At 33.8% G+C, this 24,416-nt stretch overlaps 1 protein-coding gene across 3 annotated transcripts in view; it reads right to left on the bottom strand.

Moving 5' to 3' along the window:
- Positions 1-87: 87 nt before the first annotated feature.
- LOC137928589 (neurogenic protein mastermind-like) overlaps positions 88-24,416 on the bottom strand; it is a 47,390-nt gene continuing 23,061 nt past the window's right edge. For 2 of the 3 annotated variants that reach the window (XM_068771469.1, XM_068771471.1), the window contains exons 3-9: positions 23,631-24,380; positions 8,079-8,205; positions 6,150-6,272; positions 4,229-4,486; positions 3,212-3,329; positions 1,658-1,733; positions 88-1,270 (exon numbers count right to left, since the gene is read on the bottom strand). In XM_068771469.1, coding sequence (XP_068627570.1) covers positions 902-1,270; positions 1,658-1,733; positions 3,212-3,329; positions 4,229-4,486; positions 6,150-6,272; positions 8,079-8,205; positions 23,631-24,380 — 1,821 coding nt within the window. In that variant the 3' untranslated portion in view covers positions 88-901. The remainder of the gene's footprint in view (positions 1,271-1,657; positions 1,734-3,211; positions 3,330-4,228; positions 4,487-6,149; positions 6,273-8,078; positions 8,206-23,630; positions 24,381-24,416) is intronic. The other variant, XM_068771470.1, reaches the window with a different exon arrangement.

The following is a 24,416-nucleotide window of genomic DNA, read 5'->3' as shown; positions in this document are numbered from 1 at the left end:
GCAAATGGCCACTAACAAATGAAATGAAATGTAAAATAGTTTTAAATGAGTGTGAGTCCAGAAAAAAATTATATAACGGTTAAAAAGATAAAGTTCTAACAATTATAGACTAACTAAGAAAGGAACTAATATCTACTTCAGCTATGCAAATTATAGACTATTTCAAAATAAAACAAAGGTAACTAATCGCCTGCGACACTGATTTTAACCAGAAATATAAGTTCCCGCCTTTAGCTAAGTGAGGTTTCAATAAGCAAAAATCTATGAGTGCAAGTTTGCAATAACTATATCATACAAATTCATATAACATAATTGCTTCTCGTGTATTGCCCCAATTCATTCACTCTTCATAAATACGTTAAATAGCAAATAAATAATATTGTTGAATTGTCTTTTGTGCTCTATAATAGTTATGAGAATATTTGCAAACTGAATATACATAGTATATTGTTACTTCTATAACCTACGCCGCAACAAAACCTGCTTCATATAATAAGGACAAGGAGACGCAAGAGTAACCTGACTACGGTTTATATTATCGGTTTGTTATTAAACAAACACCTTACAGCTACAAATATAATATTTACAAACGTATTAACAATCATAAATCCTATAAATACTTTGAAATGGGTATTTAATAATAAATAGTCTATAAAACAATGTCCGAATGTATGGAGTTTTCGGAAAATTTGCAATACTTATTTAATGTTCCTCTGAACACATTAAATTCTGATGTTAAATTCCTGTTTGATAACTTTGGTCGATATTTGCTTTCACATTGGTCGCGAAATTTGGATTACAAAAAAGTATGATAATAAAATTAGAATTGTCTAATTGACTACAAAAATGTGTCTATAAAAGAACTACGAGGTGAATGGAAGTGTATACATACGACTAATGTTTATAGAATATCGTTTAAGAAAGAATTATCTAAAGAGTTTAATAGTTCCTGAGCGGTGAGGTTGCTCGCGTCCGTGGAAGGCATGTTATCTAGGAAGTCAAAGTTGAAGTCGGCCCCTGTCCCGGTGAAGGAAGACGTGTGTAGAGAGGGGAAGGCGTGTTGCGCCGCGCTGTTTGCTTGCATCGGAGCGTTCTGCGTCATCATGGAATTTTGCTGTTGCATAGGATTGCTTTGTGCGTGCATGGGCCCCGGTTGTCCTTGCATGGGATTACTCTGCATAGGGTTGGTTTGATGCGTTCCTGCCATACCACCCATTCCTGCTTGTTGCATAGACATGGTTTGTGACTGGCTCATGTGAATGTTGGGCATCTGTAAATAGCAAAACTTGTTAATATACGTTAACATGTTTAAAGAGTAAAATAAAACATTTGTATATAATTTTTTAAAATATCAACGTAAAAAAAAATGTGAATAGAATATTTGCAGTGTAAGAAATAGAAAACTTATTTTTTCAGTAGTACTTTTTAAGTCGTTTAATCAATAAATAAAGTGATTACTTTGAAAATGGTTTTATTAACTTCCTTTTTCTGTTGGAGTGCCATATAACTTATGAAACTTAATATATACATATGCATCGAATATTTCGTGATCTAAATAACAAACGAAGTTTAGACGTTTCTGTAGTTTTGACGACCGTCAAAGAAAATTCACACAGGTTTAGCCTGTAGAAATCAAAATCGAAGATAATGAACATACCTGTCCCTGTACACTCATCATTTGGTTCTGCTGCATAATCAGATGAGACATCGGCGATTGCTGTTGGTTTGACGCCCTACAAATAAATAGTTCCAGTGAGTATTACAAGGTAAGCATTAAAGGTTATCGAAATCGTAACAATGATAACTCGACAACTGGGTTAATTAGCCAACTAAAACGCTAATTGCTTACGTGTTGACTTACGTAACGTTAATTACACTGTTATTTAATGTTTAATATTGTGCAAATAATAGTAATTATTTTCATTTATTTAAATATACCAAAAATTATAAGTGTTAATACAAAATAAACATAGAAAGTGTCACGTAATTTCAATAATAAACAAAATTGTGAGATGAGTACATGAAAAATTTAAGTAAAAAAGGGACTAGGATAAAGCTACTTCCGCTATGCAGCAGTAGTCGTGCAATGAAGTGCACCGCCCGCCAGCCCGCTGATAAATGCGCGTGAGGCAAATAATGCGAAACGCAACTACCACCTTTAATTCACTCAACACGTGTATCACCCCTCCACGGGGCATTCTCGGGAGTTATCCTCAGGTTAAAAATAATAAAACACGGGCGTATTGGAATCATATTTAACTAGCCGGTGAATGTTTCCTCCTCTCCATTATTAGGAATTTATCGACATACTCGCTTAAATCACTCATCTATTACGTAAAATCGAAAAAAAACTCCTGAGGATGCCCCATAGAGGGGTAAAACACGTGTTGAGTGAATTAACGGTGGTATTTGTGTTTCGCATTATTTGCCGCATGCGCATTTATCAGCGGGCTGGCAGGCGGTGAACTTTACTGCACGACTACTGCTGCATAGCGGAAGAAGCTATATATTAGTCCCTTTCTTACTTACTTCCGCGAGGTAACGCCTGAATCTGTTAGATATGAAAAATATAACTAAAAGTTACTATCTAATTGTATCATTGTAAATACACATTGACTTTTTACTTCATCACGCGACTTTTTCTAAATTACTGCAACATTTAGCTCATCGATAAAATAGTTCACAAAAGTTTTTTTGTGCCTAATTATACCAAGGCAACACAAGTAGTTAGTTAGTTGTACAATATTCACTGTACTATACTAGTTAAAGCGCTCATTCAAAGGCACTTTTGAAGAAAGTTAAAGGAGCTAATTATTGTAGAGGGCGTCATAAAATGTAAAGTTGCATTTACAAGTGATTATATTTCAACGGTATCACTGAAACATTTTTTATTTAATACAAACATGTGTCATTAACCGATTCCTTGCAAGTTCCTTGCGTTAATAAAAAATATAGCAGTTAATTTCATGTCTATGACGTTAATTTATAATTTTACAATTTAAACGACATGTTTCAATCATAAGTTAAATACAAATCAATCCTAAAACACGGCAAGTCGCAGGGTAAACAGAAACAATCAATCGAAAGTCAAAATGCGTTCGCAATTATGTAAATTTAACAGGCCGCGTTGATCAATATGCTAGGGTCGCTTTATTTGTATATTTGTTACTCAATTTCGACGATAGTTTATGTAAGTAAATTCTATTGTTACCTTTGTTGTTGATGTTGTTGTAAAATTTGATGCTGTTGCAGTCGCGCCTGTTGCAACTGCATTTGTTGTTGCTGTTGTTGTGTCATACCGCCGCCCATGCCGGCCATACCAAAACCTGCTGCACAAATTATTAATTAAATTACAATATTTGATATCTGCATAGAAATAAATTATGAAGGAACTCATGTAGCTTGGGAAGTCAATTACATATTGGTTTCTGTGAAAATGGTCTGCCTTGGTATTTTTATCTTCGACTCAGAATGAAAAACAGAGAATAAATTTCGATTCAATAGATAATACTATTAAATGATTGAATGGTATATAATAAATATTATATAATTCTATAACAATTGAGGAACAATTCTAGAGAAACGGATAATGATAAAAATATAGCAATAATTATTTTAAATATGCGGAACGCATTATACGTTCTTTGATGGCATTCATTTGTCAAAATCATTAGACAATGGCTTGGTAGGGATCATCATCATGAATACAATTTTAGCCGAAAACATGCATTGGATATGACCTTCCTACATTGATTTCCTATGAGAACTGATGGAAGCTGTCTACATCCGGCGTCTTCCGATGACAAACTTTGAGAAAGAGCTCAATCGTCGAATCCACTCGGCTGGGCAGTGTACCGAAAAAAACGAAACATATTCTCGTCCAATATCTAATAGTGTCTGAAAACGAAAATCTACGACCAAAGTATGTTACCAGTGTTGACTTACGGCACCGAAACGAGTTCTCACTTCGGGCCTACTGGCAAGATCACAATCACTCAACGTGCCATGGAGAGGACTGTACACGAGATTCAATTAAGGATAAAGAGATGCGTAGGCAAAGAAAATTACTAACCCAGCGGATTGGCAAGTTTATGTAGTAGTAGGTAGGCTACATAGTTCACAGAACAGATATCCGAAGGGGCCTTAAAGTTCCAGAGTAGAGACCACGAACCGGCAAGCGTAGAGTACTTTATTGTAAATTGAATAAATAGATATGAAGGATGCTTACTTTGGTGATGATGCGGAAACTGTTGCCGGCCTTGTTGTTGCATAAGCACGTGTCTCCACTCGGGTGCATACTGCCGCGCGTGGGGGGCAAATGCGCGGGGAGCAGGCGGGCGTCGCGGCGCGGGGGCGGCCGTGAAGCGCGCCTTGTACTCCGGTGGCGGCGGGCGCATCTGCTGCTGTTGGGCCCGCAGCATCTGTTGCTGCTGCTGTTGTAACATCTTCGCTTGCTGCTCGCGGGAAATGCCAGCTGCCGCTACACCTGACATATGTACATCAGTGTTAGACACTGTCTATAGTGTTATCTCCCAATTTTTAACATTTTTATTATTAACTTTTTGTACTTTAATATTTCATACTACATTTACATTTTTTTATATAATGCATGGTGACTCCTAAGACGTAAGATACACATGGTTTTGTTTGTTGGTAATCAATTTTGGAGAACATAAAAATGTAATAAAAAAAGAGGATACAATAAAATATAGGCATGTATATTAAGGGCCTAACGGATACATGAGCGAATAGGCGAAAGGCAAGTCTATGACTAGGTGGACCGACGAAATAGTCAAGTCGATGGGTACCACACGCAAGACCAGGTCATTGTGGCGATTTTTATGGCAGGCCTAAGCTTTTCAATGGTTATCTATTAGCTGACATAATGAAAATGATTATAAAAATAAATGTTTCTAATGCTGAATCGATTTCTAAACTTGTAGTATCTTGAATACAGAAGCACTAGAGTATCTATTCAATCTCGTCTTTTCTTATTACACTATTTATATCAAATACCAAAATATTTTATTACAAGTTGGGGCTGCTTGTTTGTTTATGTGAATACATATATATTAAGCACACGTTCTGTTATACTCCAAACCTGTACTTCGCTATACTACGCCATGCTAAAGTGTAGTATAGCAAAGTATGAAATCGGTTATTGCATGCGATCCTTACGACTTTATTGAACAGAAACCTTCTGCATTTAAAATGCGAGCTCTAACGACCAATCAGAATCAGTCTTAATTCAACGTAGATATGTTGATGATATAGATGACTTATATCCCGGATCGTTACGCATCTCCGTTCACATGCAAGTTTACATAATCGACTAGTAAACATGATAATGTAACATTAAATTATTTATTGACGCTATCGATGTGAAAAAAATACATTATTAAATCATTATTATTGTTAATATAATTACTATTGTGTTAGTTACAATTAAATATCTCGTTTTAATATGTTTTTCATCGACTATCAACGTCATCTAATACCGACTAGTGATGATAATTAAATAATTCTTGTACATTATAAATATAATTTAAAACAACCATTTTTAATGACTTCAGCGTGTAATGACGCGGGCAGCTTTACAAACTTACAATTACTATCAGCAACACGGACAAACAATTATTATTTATAATGTTTAAAACATTACTCAATAGCTCTCTAAATATTGCCTTTTACTTTTTTGTGTATAATTGATAATAAGTTTTATTACTTTGGCCGCCTTAAGATAACGAACGACGACACTATATAGATACTTGTTCACAAGGGCAAGGTAAATATCCTAGGATCCAGAGGTCGCCCGACATTACGATAGATAAATATGAAAGCCCTGAGTGAATTACCCCTGGATCTGAGCATGCGAGACACCGGTAAGAAAAAATGGCGAGGACCTTGAAAGGGTAGTTGAACAACATTACCTCCCAACAGTATACAACTATACAGAATAAAAAGTCTCGTCATCATTGTCATAATTTCAGCCATATGTAGTCCACTGTGGGATATAGGCCTTACCCATTAATTTCTAATAGATCCGCCTCTGTCTTCCATTTTTGGTTAGCCATATTTAATTTTAACGTTAACCCGTATTCCTTGACGCTGTAAAAAGGTTTATATAAGTATACATGAGTGTGACTTACCGAGTGGCGGTTGCTGGGAGCCGGGCGCCTGCTGGGGCTGCGGCCCGTTTGGACGGCTCCTCATCGCCGGCGAGAAGTTTAGGCTCTGGGACTGAGACACAGAATACGTATCGCAACCGCCACCTGTAAATGTTGTTTTTAATTACGTTTGAGTATTTTTATTGACAACGCTTGAAACACAATCTCTTTATACGAACAATGGTTGCAGAAATAATGAACAACGAAATGATAACATGGTAAGAAAGAACATTTTCAAAATTCGGATTACTACTATTCATTAAAATAAAAAACATATAAATTACAATAATTATATTGTTCACGATCACCTCCAGACACTTTGTACTATCAGTAGTTATTAGCCTGTCGCATTCCAATAGAATTTCAGAGTGACCACTTTATACAGGCCGATTGGAAATATGTGTAAAAGATTCAGAGCATTTTGCAAACAAATGAGTTATACATGCCCGTTTTAAAAAATAATCCCGTATATGTATAAAAAAATTCCATCGATATATTATCTCATCACCATATCTCTAGAACCATAAATCTTAGAGACTTAAAATTTGATAGGATTTCTTTTGACGAATAAAGGTGAGCTAAGAGCGGACTCTACGAAATCCCACCCGCAAAGGGGGTTGAGTGGGTGCTTTTATTAACTCCAATAAAACATAAAATTGTAATAAATATTCTCAATAAAGACGATCAAGTATAAGTTAGTCTTAATTAGTAAATAACCGGTAGTTTGATATCAAACGATGCGATCGATTATGTAATAAACATTAATAGAATAAATATCTCTGGCTCGCGATGATGCCATGTTACCGTCGAACAGTACAACGTTGTAGTTATATTTGTGATGGCCGGTTGGCCAACGCAATAATTATGCTAGCAGACGACGTTGTCATGACATGTGACATGTCTGCATAAAGTGTAGAATATAATGTCGCGTAGCATAATTATTGCCGAACCTCAAATAACATCACGTTCACTCGCAAACCGGCTTGTGCAAGGCAAAGGACCTCAATGGCGCAACATCTGAAACCACACTGAGAAGCTAGCCAACTAAGATTGCAACAATAAAGATTTGAAAATGTACGCATGTCATCCCTGAAGCGCGCGGCCTGACGCATTCTCTCAGATCGTCAACCTCGACACCCTACGCGTCTCCTAACCGCAAATACCGACCGCTCGGAGTTGAGCTCTCCTGACGCTGTTCTGCTCTACTAAATAAAGATCAAACCCATGTTGCACCTTACACTCACGCGGCAACTAGGAGTACGCATATTCTGCGGTACATTGTACGCATACTCGCGTTATGAAAAATAAACTTTGCTCGATTGTTTATGATAGCGACAGAGCTGGGTTCGCAGCGACGGATAACGCGTGATATTTCTTTTTGCATATCACTTTGCTGCCTGAATATATAAGTTACAAGTTTAAAATCGACTTTTTCTTTATAATTTATGAAGTTTTAACTTTGCTACTGTTCGTAAGCAATTGATGTTCTGTAAAAATGATCAGCACCATATTGCGACTAGTCTCCATTGGTAGAAAAATTAACCGAACTTTGAATTGAAATATTTGCATGTAACAGAACAACCAAAATTCATCAGTGGAATTATTATTGAAGTTTTGGTATTTTTTTAAATGCTTAAATAAAAAAATATTTACAAGGCCACCGATTACTTAAACTATTAATACTACTGTATGTTTAGGCAACGATTATGATTTCTGAATGACATATTTTATAGTTATATTTAAGTAGTTGCCTTTTTGTAACATTTTGATAAACAGTCACGTAAAAAACGGGTAAAGTATTGAATACATAAGGGTATTTTGTGTAATTCCGCACATGGCCTATTGCTTAAAATATTAAACCCAAAAAATTAACAATTGTTAATTATAAGGAAAAGGGTATAAAAAACTCACTTTGATGATGTTGGGGTGATGGTGTGCTTTGGTGTTGGAAAGTGGCGTACATGCCTTGCTGTGCGGCCACGGATACGTGCCCGCCGTTCCCGGCACCATTAACTTGCATATGCTGGGCCGCCGATACCTGGTTATCAACATAAAATTGTTTAATTCTGCTGAAAAAATTTCACATCATGCGAGCCCTATGAAAGCAGGTGCACAATATTTGTTTCATTGCATTCTAACCGATTTACATTTTAGTTTTGATTAATAAGAAATATTTGACAGCCTGAAACAGATGTTTTAATTTGTAAACCTATAATTAGTTCTGCATTATTTATAATCTATCATTCCTAATTAATCAAAGCAATTATAGAGCTAATCTATGCTATCTCATGGCGATGATATTATTTGCTTGAATAAAAATAATTCGCTAAATGTGTTGCCTATTTTGAAACTCGAAAAGGGCTCCTCAATTTCAGCTAATGTTTTATTTTGTATATCCTTTAAAATGTGTAATTAGTTCTTTTGAAGAAAAAAATATATTAAAAATAACAGATTCCTTTCAAAACAGTAAAACCACAGAATCAATAAAAACAACTATCCCCAGCTGTCAAGCATAATTTCAATAAAACAATAAAAGGGCGTGTTTGAATTATTTCTAGTTAATCGCATTATAACGAAAGCTTTTCAACACAGCAACAACTTATCTTCTTTCAAACCACAGAGCATGCTATAACACCTCTTCAAAGCTGTCAAATATTTATTATCAATCAAAACCAAACTACAGTATGAAAATATAAGCGAATTACTTCAATAGTCTTGCAAAACAAAATTATTTTTTGTATTTATATTACATTATTATAACAATAGTATTTAGTTATTATAACATTATTAACACAAATGTAAAATCCTTGATATATATATTTTTTTTTCTTTTCGCCTGCAACTGGTCATAGCTTTACATATTTCTAAATCTAATAGTAGAGCTTGTTATTTAACTTTTGTTTAATTTCATTTTAATCAAAGTCAAAGAAGTAGTTTAAAAATAATTAAAAAAAATTCTAATTACACTAAGTTAATTTTTGTCGATAACAATAATTATATAAAAATTATCTCATGGCTTACAACTTTTTAGTTCGTTATTGTATTAAAATGTATGTGCTTAACAATAAAAGAGCGACATTTAAAAAATTACAGGAACAATGTGTTAGTTTTTTTGCGATAACTTTGATGAAAACCACAGCTCTTAAACCGGTTCGCGCGGGACAAATGCATTAAAGAAACTTTATTTTCTCATGAGTTACAAAGAATTATGCAGTTTTTAACGCTGGCAATACAGGACACCGTACAGACACAATTATAACATGTAAGTTAATTTGAGATTATAAATGTTATTTGTTTATATTAATTGCATGGAACGTACAAATATTTTTTTTTTGCCTTAGTTTTAATGGATTAAAACAATTGATTATATGAAAAAACAACACATATGTGACGAACAAGTTGCATCTACAATTTATATTTCTACACACTTTTTAGTGGTTTAAATATATATCAAAAGATATAAGATTACAAATTCCACGGACATCATCACAATCATTTCAACCAAAGGACCTCCACTACTGGACTATTCCTTAGAAAAAGCAGTTTGCACGACGACTTTAATAATTTATAAATAAAACCTTATATTGACTTTTTTTTATTATTATCTTTTTAATACAAATTTTTGTAATTAAACATTTAACCATGCCGAAAATCGTGAACTGCATATGAGTGTCCTTAGCATATAATGTTTTTGCGGCGGCGTTGACAGCTGCCGTCCGGAGACGAGTGTTCGGACTGCGACGGAAACCAGTTTCGATCACGAACCTCCTCCCACTACCTCGATTTTGCCACTACATATTAATAAACAAACGAGTAAGTTTGTCCGTCCGTATACCTACCAATATTTATTTAAAAATTACCACATCCTGTCTCCATAATTTAAAAGAGTTTAATAAATATTAAGAGCCAGTTCGGTGTCAGAAATCGGTTGCTTTCACCTTATCACTGCTTTTGCTGTATATACACGAAGATTAAAATTAATGCATGCGAAATACTGATTCCGCTTGCATTGATTTCGATTCGGACACTATGGACTGTAATTCGTTTATTCAAAAAGTATTAATAATCAAATGATTGATATTACGTCGGGAAGTTTAGAAATATTCTTATATTTTCGTGTTTTGATTTGAAGCAATGATCAAATTTGTCGAATTACAATTTAATCAAAAATCACATACACTTTAAAAATAATCAATTTTCCGTATATATCGTAGCTATAATGTAATGTTGTGTAAATTAAGATATCACATGTACTTGCTCATGTTGAACGCCGAAGCGATTTACAATTCTAATTCGTAAACACAGACGCTTGTAAAATGCTACAAGTTTATAAACAGGTTAATTCGATTGAATCTAACTTCTGGTATTCGATTTAAAACTAATTTTATGATCTATTAATGATAGGTAATGTAAAGTAAACGTTAACTTTTTTTAAGTAACCAAATAGTCTAATTAGTTTTTCATTTTACATTCAGGTTTCTTAAATTATGATTAAAAATGTTGTCTTTATGATTTTTAATAAATATCACATATAAGCCGATAGACATAGCGTGTTTAGGTCACTCGCTAGGTGGACTAACAACGTAGTCAACGTTGCAGAATTTTCATATGTCCAATAATAACATTTTAAATTTGGTAAACAAAACCGGGAGCAATCGCATACACATAAAAATGCACTAAGCAGAGAGGCATTGTTAACCCAGACGGAGTAACGGCACAGCCGGTATCTAGTCGCGCATCTTTTGAACCAAACGGCCAGTATTAGCGGTCAGTCGCTTGAAGGGCATTATTTAACATTCAAAAGTTATACCTTCATTAAATACATAGTAGTGATCTATGTATTTAAATTCTTACATAATTTTATTTCTTCTTTCCATTTTTTGGTTTTTCTGTAATTAGATCCACTGGCGATAACTTACGAAAATCTAATATAATATATATACCATAAAGATTGACTATAAGTATAGTAGTTTCAGCGTTACAATTAAAATTTTAAATGTTTATAAAATACATAGTTACAATATCTATTTTTAGAAATAAAAATTGTTAACAATAATATAGTAATTATTAATACTCGAAAATTATTGCAAATATCAAATATATCAATGAATGGAAAAGTATAATAGCATATAAAATAGAATTTTTATAATATTTAGTCAAGTGCGGTTGAAGTAACTCGCCATCTCTAATAAAAGTATACTTTATGGATGATTAATGATGTCGATGAATATACCCTTCGAAATATATTTTGACTCGTAGATAATTAATGGATTTATAATAATATAAATCATTCCTTACGAAATTTTTTCTATTATATAAACAGTACTATAAAATAAATGGTCAGTTGTATCACAGTATATTTATAATAATATTATACAGGATATTGTTCACAATAATATAGAAAATTTGGAAAAACAAGAGTACCAATATTTTAATACACTGTTAAAAATAAGCTTGTGACACTCAGTTTACGTTTACATAAAGTAGATTCATCTATACGCTTCTAAAATAAAATACCCGTAGCAATTTTAAATTTGACCGCATAAAAAATTCAAAGCTTATTTAGAAGCCCAAATGAAGGCACAAATCAATAAAGCGATAAATATTAAAGGCTGCGTGGGAGATAAATATGCATGTGATTAAAATTGATTCATGAAAATTGTGTCATGCTGATTTTCACGTGAAAAATAGACGATTTCTATCAAATCAAAAAAAGCAAAAAATTGAAAACTCCAGTTAAAAGATTAACTAATAGAATTTTGTCAGGGTCCTACCACTTATAAATACTATTATATTAGTGTATTATGTTATACATTAATTGTTATACACCTTCTAGGTATACAAGTTAGCTATATGTGTTTGCTTTAAAGGGGTGAAATGTCATGCAAGCTTTGATGCCTATTTCAAATAAAAAGTGATCTCTGAAATATTTTTTTTTTTTGGAATGGGCCTAGTCTATAACTGTTTGCCGTATAAAACCTGTAGGGTCAGATAGTAATTGATAATTAATTTTAATATGTAGTTACCCGAATTTTGAAAAGGCTTATTCTGACTATATTATCTTCTCGTTATTATTAATTCTGAAACCATTGATTATTAAATAGGGTAAACCATATATTATTTGATCGCAAATAAGCAAAACTATGCCTTTAAAGCTTTTAGACCTCTAACCAATCACCCTGTATGTGAGTATTGAACAGCGCGGAGGGTGCGGGAAGATTCGCGCCGCCGCCGTGACCCTCGACATCGATCATGGCTCGCTTTTTACATTGCTACACATTCTCACTTCACACACAAAGGACAAATGATTATGGTTTAAAACACACGAAGTATATAATAGCACAAACTTTTTCGGCATAATAATTGTACTAAAGAATCATTAACAAACAACAGATTTTGACTTCTATTGCAAATTATAATAGGTCGATAAGTTCATTCGCATTTTTATGAATATTTATGATACCGATATGTTTATTCAAAGTTCAGTTACATTTAACTATACTATAGTTACAGTTGCCATTTTATACGATGACTTATTGTCATTTTGTGGGTGACATGATGTAGAAATTTTGCGACTTTTGATTGAAAAGGCGCAGTCCGGCCAGCCACTTACACTTCCTAAGTAATTCTCAACATACATAAACAGATGGAAATGCAGAAGAAATCTAAATCATTATTCGAAAAATTTACGAAACTATTTTATTCAAAATATTATTAAAAAAATTGAATAAACGTGATTTTTAAACAAAAATACCTAGTAGAATATTGCCGTTATATACACTTATTCCTTTAATACATAACGACAGATGTAAATTTCAATCGAAAAAAACGTTTTTGCTAAAGTAACATTACTATGATTTGCCATTTTTATATGAAATGCGAAAATTCATTGTAATTATTTTAATGCACGTGCTTCTGCTGGATTTCCTTTTGTAATATTTAGATTGATAAATAAAAAGTACAGGTTGAGTAAATCTTACGTATGTCTTTATGTTTAAGGCCAGTAAAAAAGAGGTTTGTTATAAAAAAAGATTTCAAGACCAAAGAGCCAAAGTACACAAAAACCAAAAATATCCTATTGCCTTAACAGTATTAGCAGATATTATGTAAGGTAAAAGGGTTAATTTTATATAAAATCCATTCATTTTCTTTGTATTTTCAACTAATATAAGCCCTCTGGTCTCCTCCAAAGATCGTCACGATGACCGGTCTTTCTTGCTCCAGCGATTTGACGCGACCTTGACTATGTCGTCGTTCTACCTGGTTAGAGGCTTCGCCATTCGAGAACCTTTCGTCCCCAATAGCCATCGGCAAGAGGGATGTGCCCTGTCCACTTCACTCTTGACGAAAAATTCTTTAATCAACGTCAGCGACCTTGATTTTTCTGCAGATATCTGATTCGAACTTGCAAAAATCGATAAATTCATCTCAATAACACAAAAATTAAAATGCCACAACCCATTTTATTTGAAACATAGAAGACATGAATAATCCAGAAACTTTTAATAATAATATATTTTTTAAAGGTACAATACGTATAGTTTAGATACAAATAATATTTTTATCTTTGGCTTGCGTTATATGTATGTAATGTTTACCACGTTGACGATAAGCTAATGGCTCTGTTGTTCGTTATATTTTTACTCCAGTGTAATAATCAACGTTTCAGACGTCAGACGTCCACTGGTGGGCATAGGCCTCCTCCTCATTATTTACAATATGATCGGTTGGAAGCTGTACATCCTGTATTCTCCTACGACCTTAACAAGGTCACTTGTCTTCCTTGTGGGATGTTCTACGTTACGCTTGCCGTGCCGTGGTCTCTAATCCGGAAGGCTCAGTGGTCGTGCCTCAAGTGTAATCGATAAGGATAACAATCAATCAAGCCGTGGTTCAAACTTTTCGGCAATCTAGATTAGGAATGCAAACGCGAATGTCAGCCCATGCCAAGTTCCGCTTTTGGAGCCCTGCGCCCAGACACATCATGGAACATGCATCTGGTGGCCTCTCAATCATAAATTAAAGTAACGGCCTGAGATGATCTTGGAAGCTTCCATCGAGGCCATCTTAGTTAATGTAATGAGGTGCTATGCACTTTTGCTTAGTCAGATTAAATCTGACGAATGCCAATAGGCATATACCATATTTAGTTTTAAAAAAGTATATGAATAGGTATAACTAATAATAAATTATTATCAAACTAAATCACGACAAAAAAAGAAACATACTAATAGAAATATCAATACTTATCTTTAGATAGAGGCAAGAAATGTATTTCATATGAAAATGCAGAATGGTAGTCAATGCAACAAAAACAAGTCTCTTTCAATTGGAATTTACATCGGTCACTATTCAGCGTCTGATAACATCGCTATAAATACAGTTGGGTTTTCTCACACTGACATTGCCAGTGCGTTACAATTTGCGATACATTGAGAGTAACCGATGTGTTATCGCGTAAAGCACTCGCGTGCACACTTGCTTCATTTTAGATCAATATATTGGCGAATAAAAAGGACGTCATTACAAGTTTAATGTACTTTTATAACTGCACAAACTATACTAAAATCCATCGATCATTTTTGAGGTTTTCCCTACAACTTCCATACCTCTAGAGTCTAGAATAACATTATTCTTGTCATGAAACGAATGTGTTTAATATGAAAGAAATTAATTCAATAACACAATAATAATGGAACACTCCACCTAACGTCTGATGGCTGTAAATTTGCAATACTCATTATTATTTTTTTGTGACGGAATGTAATCATTCTCATGGACATTTATATTTGGATAAAAAACATAAAAAGCGCTTAACCAAAGCTTCTTTTTGAAATACAGTAACAAGTCTTGAAAGTTTATTTCGAAATTTCGGTTGGAGCTTTTACGTTGAATATTTGACTGGAATAAGAAAACACAGAACCTTTAAGTAGTTCGATGACTTGAGCATCATCAAGTAACAAGATGCGTAAAGGCTCTATAGATACCAAGTAGTATCAGTAGTTATATTAGGACTGAGCTCCTTATTACACATCGAATAAAATGTATATAGACTTCATAATCATCATTTCAATCGTAGAACGTTCACTGCCATACAAAGGCTTCTACCATAGACTTCCAATAGAACTGTTCGGAAATGCTGCGCTTGCCGGTCTCTGATCTCCACTCCAGAATCCTAAAGCCCCCCCTTCTGTTCTACGCGTTATATGGCCTGACCTCTGCCATTTCAACTTACCAATTCGCTAGGAAATATCGGTTATATTCGTCCGTCCACGTATCTCATCTCCAAATTTATACGTAAATATCGATAACAATCGATATAATCTAAATAGGATATTGTGTAACATCTGTTTTTTATTCGTATTTATGTAATATCTTTTCCTATAAATATATTCATGTATGTATTTGTATTCTTGTATGTATACATGTGTGTATAGTAATGTATCGATTTGTATGTACGTACGTCATAAACTGCCCTCTCTTTCATGTCTCTCATCTGCATCCAAAAGTTGTCTGGTAGAGATCGCCTCGAGCGATAAGACCGCCACTTTTACCATATAAATTGTCTCTTTTTCATTGTTCCTATATTTATTGTGCATAAAAGAAAAAAGTACACAATAAATTGTAAAGAACGAATGAAGATATAGTATAAGAACTTGTGAAAGATGACAGAAGAGAACGCTAATAAAAAAATGTACTGAGAAAAAAGTCCCCGTCATAGATTTAAGTAAGATAGGGTAATTATATATAAAAAATGTAAAATAATTCTATTTAATGCAGCGTATGCGGACGTACGTTGGTGATACTTCTAGTCCGTTATGTAATAGCGATAACCGTACATTTAAACTCTAACGTTACATTGTCGCGGTAATTCCACTAGCAACATTGTGGAGACCAAAACAATAATACTTGTATTATGATATCACCTTCATCAGTGATACCTTTTACTGGCAGAAGATAATATGTATGCTGCTATCATTGGCTCCACGTACGCAGCGTGCTTCTGCACCTCAGAAACCTGATAACATAGTATCAAGTGCATTTTTAATAACAATTAGCTGCTACGATATGCTTCTTAGAAATAAAAATATAACGTCTGTTTCGTATATTTTTTCCTTGTTATCCTGTCTGGTAAACTCATTCTTTGATTGCCCCCACACATATTTTACACTATGTTCGATGTCAAATGTTTGGTTGCTAAAGCAGTTCGTTAATTGACTTAGTATACGAAATGTAATATTTTTTCCCTGCTCCGCGTACTTATTTGATTTTTCTAGACTGTCAAAATGTGTTAATACAAAGTTTGTGCTCTCAGACCATGACGTCATAACCGTTGTATGTAGGTCGCACCAACACGTCATTACGGGAACGGCACAAGCACTCAAATGAGTCAATTGAGTAATGAATTGACATATTTGAATGCACAATTTTAAGTGCCCAAATAAAAGCAATAGGGCGTATTTGAAACCGTATAACATTGTCCTCTAATACTACATATGTCTTGTAATCACAAAGTGGCAAAACATGTATTGCTTCAGTTTCAATTCATTGCTACAATTTAGTTTATTCGCCGAATAAAGTTAATATACCGCTATTTCATCAAACCTTTTATAATTGAAAGGGACAGATCATTGTAGCGAGAGTCAACTATTCTAAAGTAGTTTGATGATGGTGCGGAAACTTTTTTAAAGAGTGTCCAAATGACAAATTATTCATAACCTTTTTTAGTTTTTCACGCCGGCCAAACGTCTTTGTTGCTAGGTATCCCGATTATGCCATTCAATTTACAAATCCACAGATTAAATATTTATTTACTACGCTTATTGGTGGCTTTTGACGAGTTCACTTTGTTTGTTATAATACATGTTACATTTATACATATAAAGATAAAAGATGACGATGAATGAATATTTCATTTATTTAACATTGGAACTTTTAACAGATCTCTTATTGATTGTGATCTAATTATTTTTTAATCAATTGTATTTTTGATTTCACTCTGCTTTGCAATGTGGTGTTATAGTTGTGGAGAAGAAGCAACAAGATAGTTCACAACAAACTAAAACTCCTATTGCACCAACCGGTCCTATTGCAAGACTGTGGGGGAGGGTTGTCCAGTAGTGGACCGTTTTAGGGCTGAATGACTGTGTGAGTGTGACGACACGAGTAACTTATGTACTGCTTATATCCTCGTATTGAAGTATGTGTTTAAATAAAAGTGTGTATATAACAATAAGTTGTAAGTATAAAAGTTTTTATGGTTTGAATGTATAGCTTGTTTGTCAGAAAATATCTGGACACCTATTTCCAATCACCTTGTGTAAAGTGATCACTCAAAACTGTTATTTCTGAAACTATTGGTTTTTGGATACGGTGTACTATAAATTAATTGACAGCTTTAAAGCTTTTAAACTTTTAATCAAACATCCTGTATACTGAGTTATATAATAAAATATGGTGCGCAACGTCACATTTACGCCCGTCACCTTGACACATATGAATAGTACATCACATGGGTTGCTTGCTTCCGAACAGTAATGCGGGAGTAGAACTATGGTTGCAGGTTTAGCCACCGCGATGAAACCTACATATATGGTGTGTTTCGTTTCTGCCCAAAAGCGCCCACTGCAAGACATAATCCTCCCCCAAAGATATATATCCCCCATATATCTTAATCGCTACGCTTGGCGGGCGGGTTAACTTATGCAGTGTGGTATTATGATATGCAGAGGACGCTGCTGCCTATCCTTTGGAAACTTATTTACGGTCGGTGGGAATCCTATATAATTAATTAACAAAGTGTAAATGAATTAAGATTGTATTCAGGGAATCGATCCCGCGGCCTACGATTGCAAGTCACAGTTCTCTACCTCTGGGCTACCACTGCTCATAGTTAATAATTGTTTTCTGTACGGTTACCCAACTATAATTTACAATATTTACTAAGAGTTAAATTACTTAAAATGCTTGGTGACTTGTCTATGTACGGTGATTGGATAGAGGTGTAAAAGTTTTAAAATCTTTTGTTGAAAAATGAATTATTCACTTTAAAGCTTTTACACTTATAATCGTCTTGTTTAACGTTTAAATCTGTAAATAAACTAACAATCGAATAAAAATAAAAAATCTATCTTCATCATAATTCCTTCGAATTCATATCCCAAATAAACTAGAAATTTATCTTTTTAATGTATTATAATAAGTGTGTATTGCTTTAAGGAGCAAGATAACAATGACTTTATTAATGTGTAGTGGAATAGTTTAACAGTTTTAAAATAAACGCTACTCTTCGAAAGGGATCACAACAATGCTAACACGGTTGATGTCAGAAGCAAGCGATGAGTCGTCTATAAGAAAGAGTCTAGGTATACTAGACCAACACCTGGAAATTAAGTTTACTAAACGAAACCTTTCAATTTCGATTACAAAGAAGCCAACATTTTTACCAATCGTTGCCGTAATATTTTTTATCATTGTTCAATATCTTATATTTATTATTGTATAAAGTTTAATAGAACTTTTGTTTTACCTCAAATTAATAAATATAACTGAAAGCTTAATGCAATCAAGTTACTTAAATTATATCAAGTTACTATAATCAAAGAAGAGGACTTATACATTTCGAGTTTAGTTTTTTAATTAGGAATTAGTTTAAATCCGCTGAAGAACCATTTGCAATTACAAATTGTAAATATATAATAACGGGCTATTTGCGTGATCTTTGACATTCAGGGCTCCGATCAGCAGCGTTACAGCGGCCCTTACACGGCCGATATAAATAGCGCAGCCCACACTTTGACGTCACTAACGCCCACCATACCGTTCAGGTCAAAGGTAAACTTGAGAACTGATTTAACTTTGTACGAAGCTTAATATTAAAAAAATATATGTCTGTACATAACCTTAATTATATTCAATCAAACTAGAGGTGTTAACTAGCCATTACACTTTAAAAAACAAACCAAAATCTTTCAATTCTTATATCAAATGCATCATTCGCGCTCTACTAAATTTATGTAGTGCATAAAATTACGGACATTTAAAAGACATATATGCAAAAATTATTAATAACAATTATGTTCGAACAACTATTAATGAAATACAGAATTTTAGTATATAAGCGTTTTGTCTGAAAGTCTGTTAAGAGTCCACGTTTTTTGATACCTAACCAAGTAAAATTTATTTACAATTTTTTTTACATTCGTATCGTGTTGTACCAAAGATTTGAAGTTGAATAATCCCTGTAATGAACATAAAGAATCTATTCGGCCTATCCTTATCGTGACATCACTCTTAAAAAAACACTACTGTGGTTATTTCCACGATATACATATTTAGATATAAGCAAAAAAAATACAACATTTGTCTATTATTTTAAACTAAAACTTACCCAGCACATCATTTTCCAAGATATTTTCAAAAACAAAAACTTTATAAATGTCTATTAATTTAAAATGATTATCTCTTGCTGTCAAAAGACCAACTAATTTTTTTTTTACAACCGTATATCAAATAGTTACATTTGAGAAGAGTAAAACATTCCTTTTTCAATTACGATAGTATAAAGATAGTTATGGATCAATGGACACGTGTTCCCAACAGGAAGCAATCATGGTCGCAAGATGGAAGTTTACACTTTTTATTTCATTTAAATAATTAGTCACATCTGATGTCAACGGCCTAAAGTAATATAAAAATGGAGTAGATTAACATGTACTATTAAAACACCAAAAAATATAGAAAATAGTTTTCGATCATTTAACTGTAAATTATTGAAACGTATAAATGCAAATGCTAATGAATAAAAAAATAATTTTGATTTGGCATTGTCGATGGTTTTTTTTTTATATTAATAAGTTGCGTCTATAAACAAAGCTAAGCATGTGGCTCTAGAAACATCTGCGTTTTGCAAACTCTGTATTGTTGTGTTTGTACTATACAAGGAGTGTTGCGTCGTATCATACGTATGCTGACTACGTAACATAAGTTACACGTAATATACTATTTATAGTCTGTACGGCATAGTATGGTGATAGGGTTTTTTTTCTATGCACTGTTCTAATTTTCTAATATATATTTGCCGAAATTGAATAACGTTAATCGTTAATAAAATAAAATAGTATCTAAAAATGTGTTACATACATATCTAATGAAAATACTTATAATATTATAAATAATATGGTATATTAGTTGTAAATATTCAAACTACGTACTTGATTCTTGGAAAGTTTATGTAAATTTCGAGAAATAACTTAGTTATGATATTCATGTAGCAATCTTATATATTTTAGTTCAAATTTGTCACCTATATCAATGCAAAAGTTATTGAACAATACCTCGTTAATTATTGTAATTTACAAGTTTATATACAATAGACTTTGAAATATATAAAATGCTTTACAGAATGATATACTGAAATAATGATTAAATTCGAAACTGTTTTTAAATTTAAAACCTGGTTTTTAGTTAAATCATTATCGACATTTCAGTCGCAGAACATCCTCTGCAGGACATAGACAAGAGATTGATCATATACGTTAAATTATAGACATAATTTTTATGTATGTTTAGTTATATTTCACTCTAGACTGGAAATAACCTTTTTTTATTTGCAATACATTCGTGTAATGTGTAAACACAGAAACACAACAACAAAAGTAATACAGAAATGAATAATGTTATACTCTAAAGACTATGAAGCAATCGATCAAATTATTTTAAATAATATAGACACATATATACTTGTATAGACACATGAAAGAAAACATTCATATTCTAAAGACTGTAATTATTTGTATACAAGTATTAAACAAATATTCTTTAATAACCTTAGTATAACCAAAAAAAACGTAGTGTAAACAGCGCAAGGAATATAAAGAGATTTTGTCCAATCTTAGTACGTGTTCTCCTCTATCAGTTCCAACTCTAATATGAGAGTACTTATTTCGTAATTTTAGCTGACCCTTCTAAAGATTTTACAATACTTTTTACTTAAGATGCCTCAACTGAATACACTGCCTTTCGACGTGTATCTAAAGAATTTGCACCACAACGAAATGTCCTTTTTTTAGAAATTGAACAGTTTCTCATCGCCAATAATAAAATTCTACTATTCAGAATATTTAGGTATCTTTTCGCTTCTAATACATAACAAGCCTAAATGGTTTTAAATTTCGTAGTAAAAGCTGTACCGTACCAACTCCAATAAATTATAAATATCTTTTTTTTTAAAACAAACTATTGCTTTTATCGTTTAAACGTTTAGATTGAGATAACAGATTCTGATTCCTAAAGTTAAACAGGATTGTTGGTGACAATAAACATTTAATTTCATCTTTTTAATTTCAGGATGGTTTCAAAGTGTTACAGCGTGTATAGTTATTTCCTAAAATTAGTACACGTTAGTACTGGCATATCTATCTATTACTCTTATATCAGAAAAAATATCACTTTGGCGTATCAAAAATGTCTTATAGTGGGAGGATTAGAGAGGGGCATTAAATTTCTTGTTTAAATTAAAAATCTTATTGCGTTATTTCTTTTAAGGACATTTCCCGTAGGTTCCTGCAAGCAGCTGTATGCAAGAAGAAGACAGTATGGATGGACTAGTCGCACTTGCGACGCCAAGTCGACACCCTTCTTTCTAACTAGGGTGTCCAAATTCGTTAAGTTTCACGGGTAAGTTAGTTTCCCTAGTTTTTTTTGTTCATTAAAAATCTTATAATATATTCTGAGATTTGTATAACACACACAAATAATATATATTACATACAAATAATAAGTGTATACAAAGAAATGTTGTCTTCCTCAGAAAATTTATTGTTCAAACTTCCAAATCAATTGAGACTTAAAAGTTTAGATATATTCAGTCGTTACGGATTATTGGATGAATATTGATTAGTTGTTAACTAGGAGCCTATAATCTGCAAAACTTACTCATATTTTAATTTAAATCTAGCGCTGAACAAAAATTAAGAGACATTTAATTGAATGTTTAAGTTTTCGTATAACTTTTTACTTACTTCTAAAAATACTGTAAACTCTTTGCGAAGCTCAAAACTTGAAACAAAATGTCTGGATACCCTAGCAATACCCACGGAGTGGAGGGGCGGCGCGCGCACAATCCCCGGGTCGATACCAAACCAGACTCCCATGTTTTTTATGTCCTATCATGAATTACCCAATAAAGAACACTTTCTAAATGTTCCTATACGGTATATTACTAAACGAAATTTGCCGTTCATGATGCCACTGCTGCAACATATACAATAGAATTCTTTCAAGCAGTTTACAGACTCCCAAATGTTTTCGTAAACGTGTTTCCGTCGTTGCGTAGCTAGCGGAAGCGCTTTTGATAACTACCTGCTTGTATTACATTTTTGGCGGGAAATTCTTAAACGTTTACTTCCGTTATAGGATGTCTACGAAGAATATTCAATTAGGTTTTTATAATAAAAAGTATGTGTTGCTTAGCTAAAATTAATTATTTCCAACTTATTCCATTTTTAAATCAATGATATCATGTTGGATAATGGAAACATAAATGCAAATAATTGTTCCATTATTTCAGAACTGAAATTAATTACGATTCCTGTAATATACTACTGTGATTAAAATATAAGGTGAAATTGTCATTTAATACTCCCGGGCATTATGAAGGTAGGTAATTTTTTTCCTAGGTTAGTACGACTGTCTGTAACATTTCCAAACGTCCGTTTGTTACAAGTTGGAATATCATTTGGCTCGATCCAAAACCCATATTGAAAAATGTTTCGTGCCTCAAACGTGTTAAATATCGATAGGTGCCATAATTTTTTTGGAATAAACGCCAAAAAGTCAACTGATGTCGTTCAACAATCTCCGTATTCGCCAGATTTGGCTCATTGCGATTTTTGGCTAATCAGCAAACTCAAAAAGCCAATTTGACGAGATAGTAACCGAATCGAAGGTCTTGAAGGCTATACCGGAAAGACTATTCCGACTGTTTCGAGGACTGGAAAAAGCGCTGGCACAAGAGCGTTTTACCGGACACGGATTACTTTGAAGGCGGTAAAATTGATTTGGTAGAATAAATAAATATTTTCATTTTATAAACAAATTCACCTTACTTGATCACAGTTTTATGTGCAACACGTAATATAGTGTTTAAAACAATATTTAGACCTGTTTGAAAATTGTATAAATATATTTGTGTTAAGGACTTAGTTAAAATAAACAAAAATAACCAAAAATTACGAAAAGATTTTCGCCAAAAAATGTTGTCGATGTGTTGTTCAGGCTAATGATTTGTGAGATGGACTGTATTTTTAATCTCTTTTCTATTCAATATATGTATTTATCTCCAGACCCCATATAGCTGAAGTTTAAGCGAAAACTATTCGAATTTTATTTGCAGGTCGATGAAAGAATACTTTTTTAAGTAAGGGAGACTTTAAGAATAGTCTGACGAACTTGCAAACTTACCTGTAGATTGTGATGCGGTTGAGTGAGGTGTAGCTGCTGTTGCTGCGACATGTGCAAATGATCCATGGTCGGCGGCGCCGGGCGAGGTCGGTAGGTATTGTACCCACGATATCTCGCCCAATCCCCTCCGGCTGCCTGCTGATGCTGTTCAGCCATGTGCTTCAAAGTCTGCGCCGCCGGGGACATCTCTCCACCTGTATAAGGCCTTGCAGACTCCCCTTCATTTGGTTCCAAGCCGCTCGCTAATCCTCCTCCGCCGTTTAGCTTCCCCGCGTCGAGGTCAAAATCTTTCATAAACTCCGGGTACTCTGATATTTCTGTGATAAGATCTTCAAAGGTATCATCGCCATCTTCTTCGCCAATAAGATCGGCTAGACCGGGGAAAGCAGAAGCAGCGTCTCGCTCTAGAGCCGCAGCGCACTCGTCCAGGCCAACGAATTCGTCGTCGGCTACTTCCGATTTGCACTCGGCTTTGCATTCTCGTTCGCAATCCAAAGGCGATGGAACCCGAGGTGGCTGAGGCGGAGGAGGAGAGCCAGATGTTTTGACCGCGTTTGCGAGCGCCTTAACGGTGACGTTGGTAGAAATTTGCTGAGGCTGTGAATCAGCGGCTGAGGTTGTGAATTCTAGCTGCTGCACAATTTCCACGGAGAATTTGGTGAGACCTTCACCGGCACCGCCACCTCCGCCCGCGCCACTGCATTGCAACTTAGCCGGTGGCTCGTAATCGCCGCATCCGAATTTTTGTTGCTGTAACAAATACATTGAATTAGCGTCGCAATCATT

The sequence above is a fragment of the Battus philenor genome, unplaced genomic scaffold, assembly GCF_028537555.1.
Source record: "Battus philenor isolate CCGP_79_NKW_IND1 unplaced genomic scaffold, ilBatPhil1.0.hap1 SCAF_4, whole genome shotgun sequence".
In the NCBI taxonomy this organism is placed as follows: domain Eukaryota; kingdom Metazoa; phylum Arthropoda; class Insecta; order Lepidoptera; family Papilionidae; genus Battus; species Battus philenor.
This window is presented reverse-complemented; position numbering and strand designations above follow the sequence as displayed.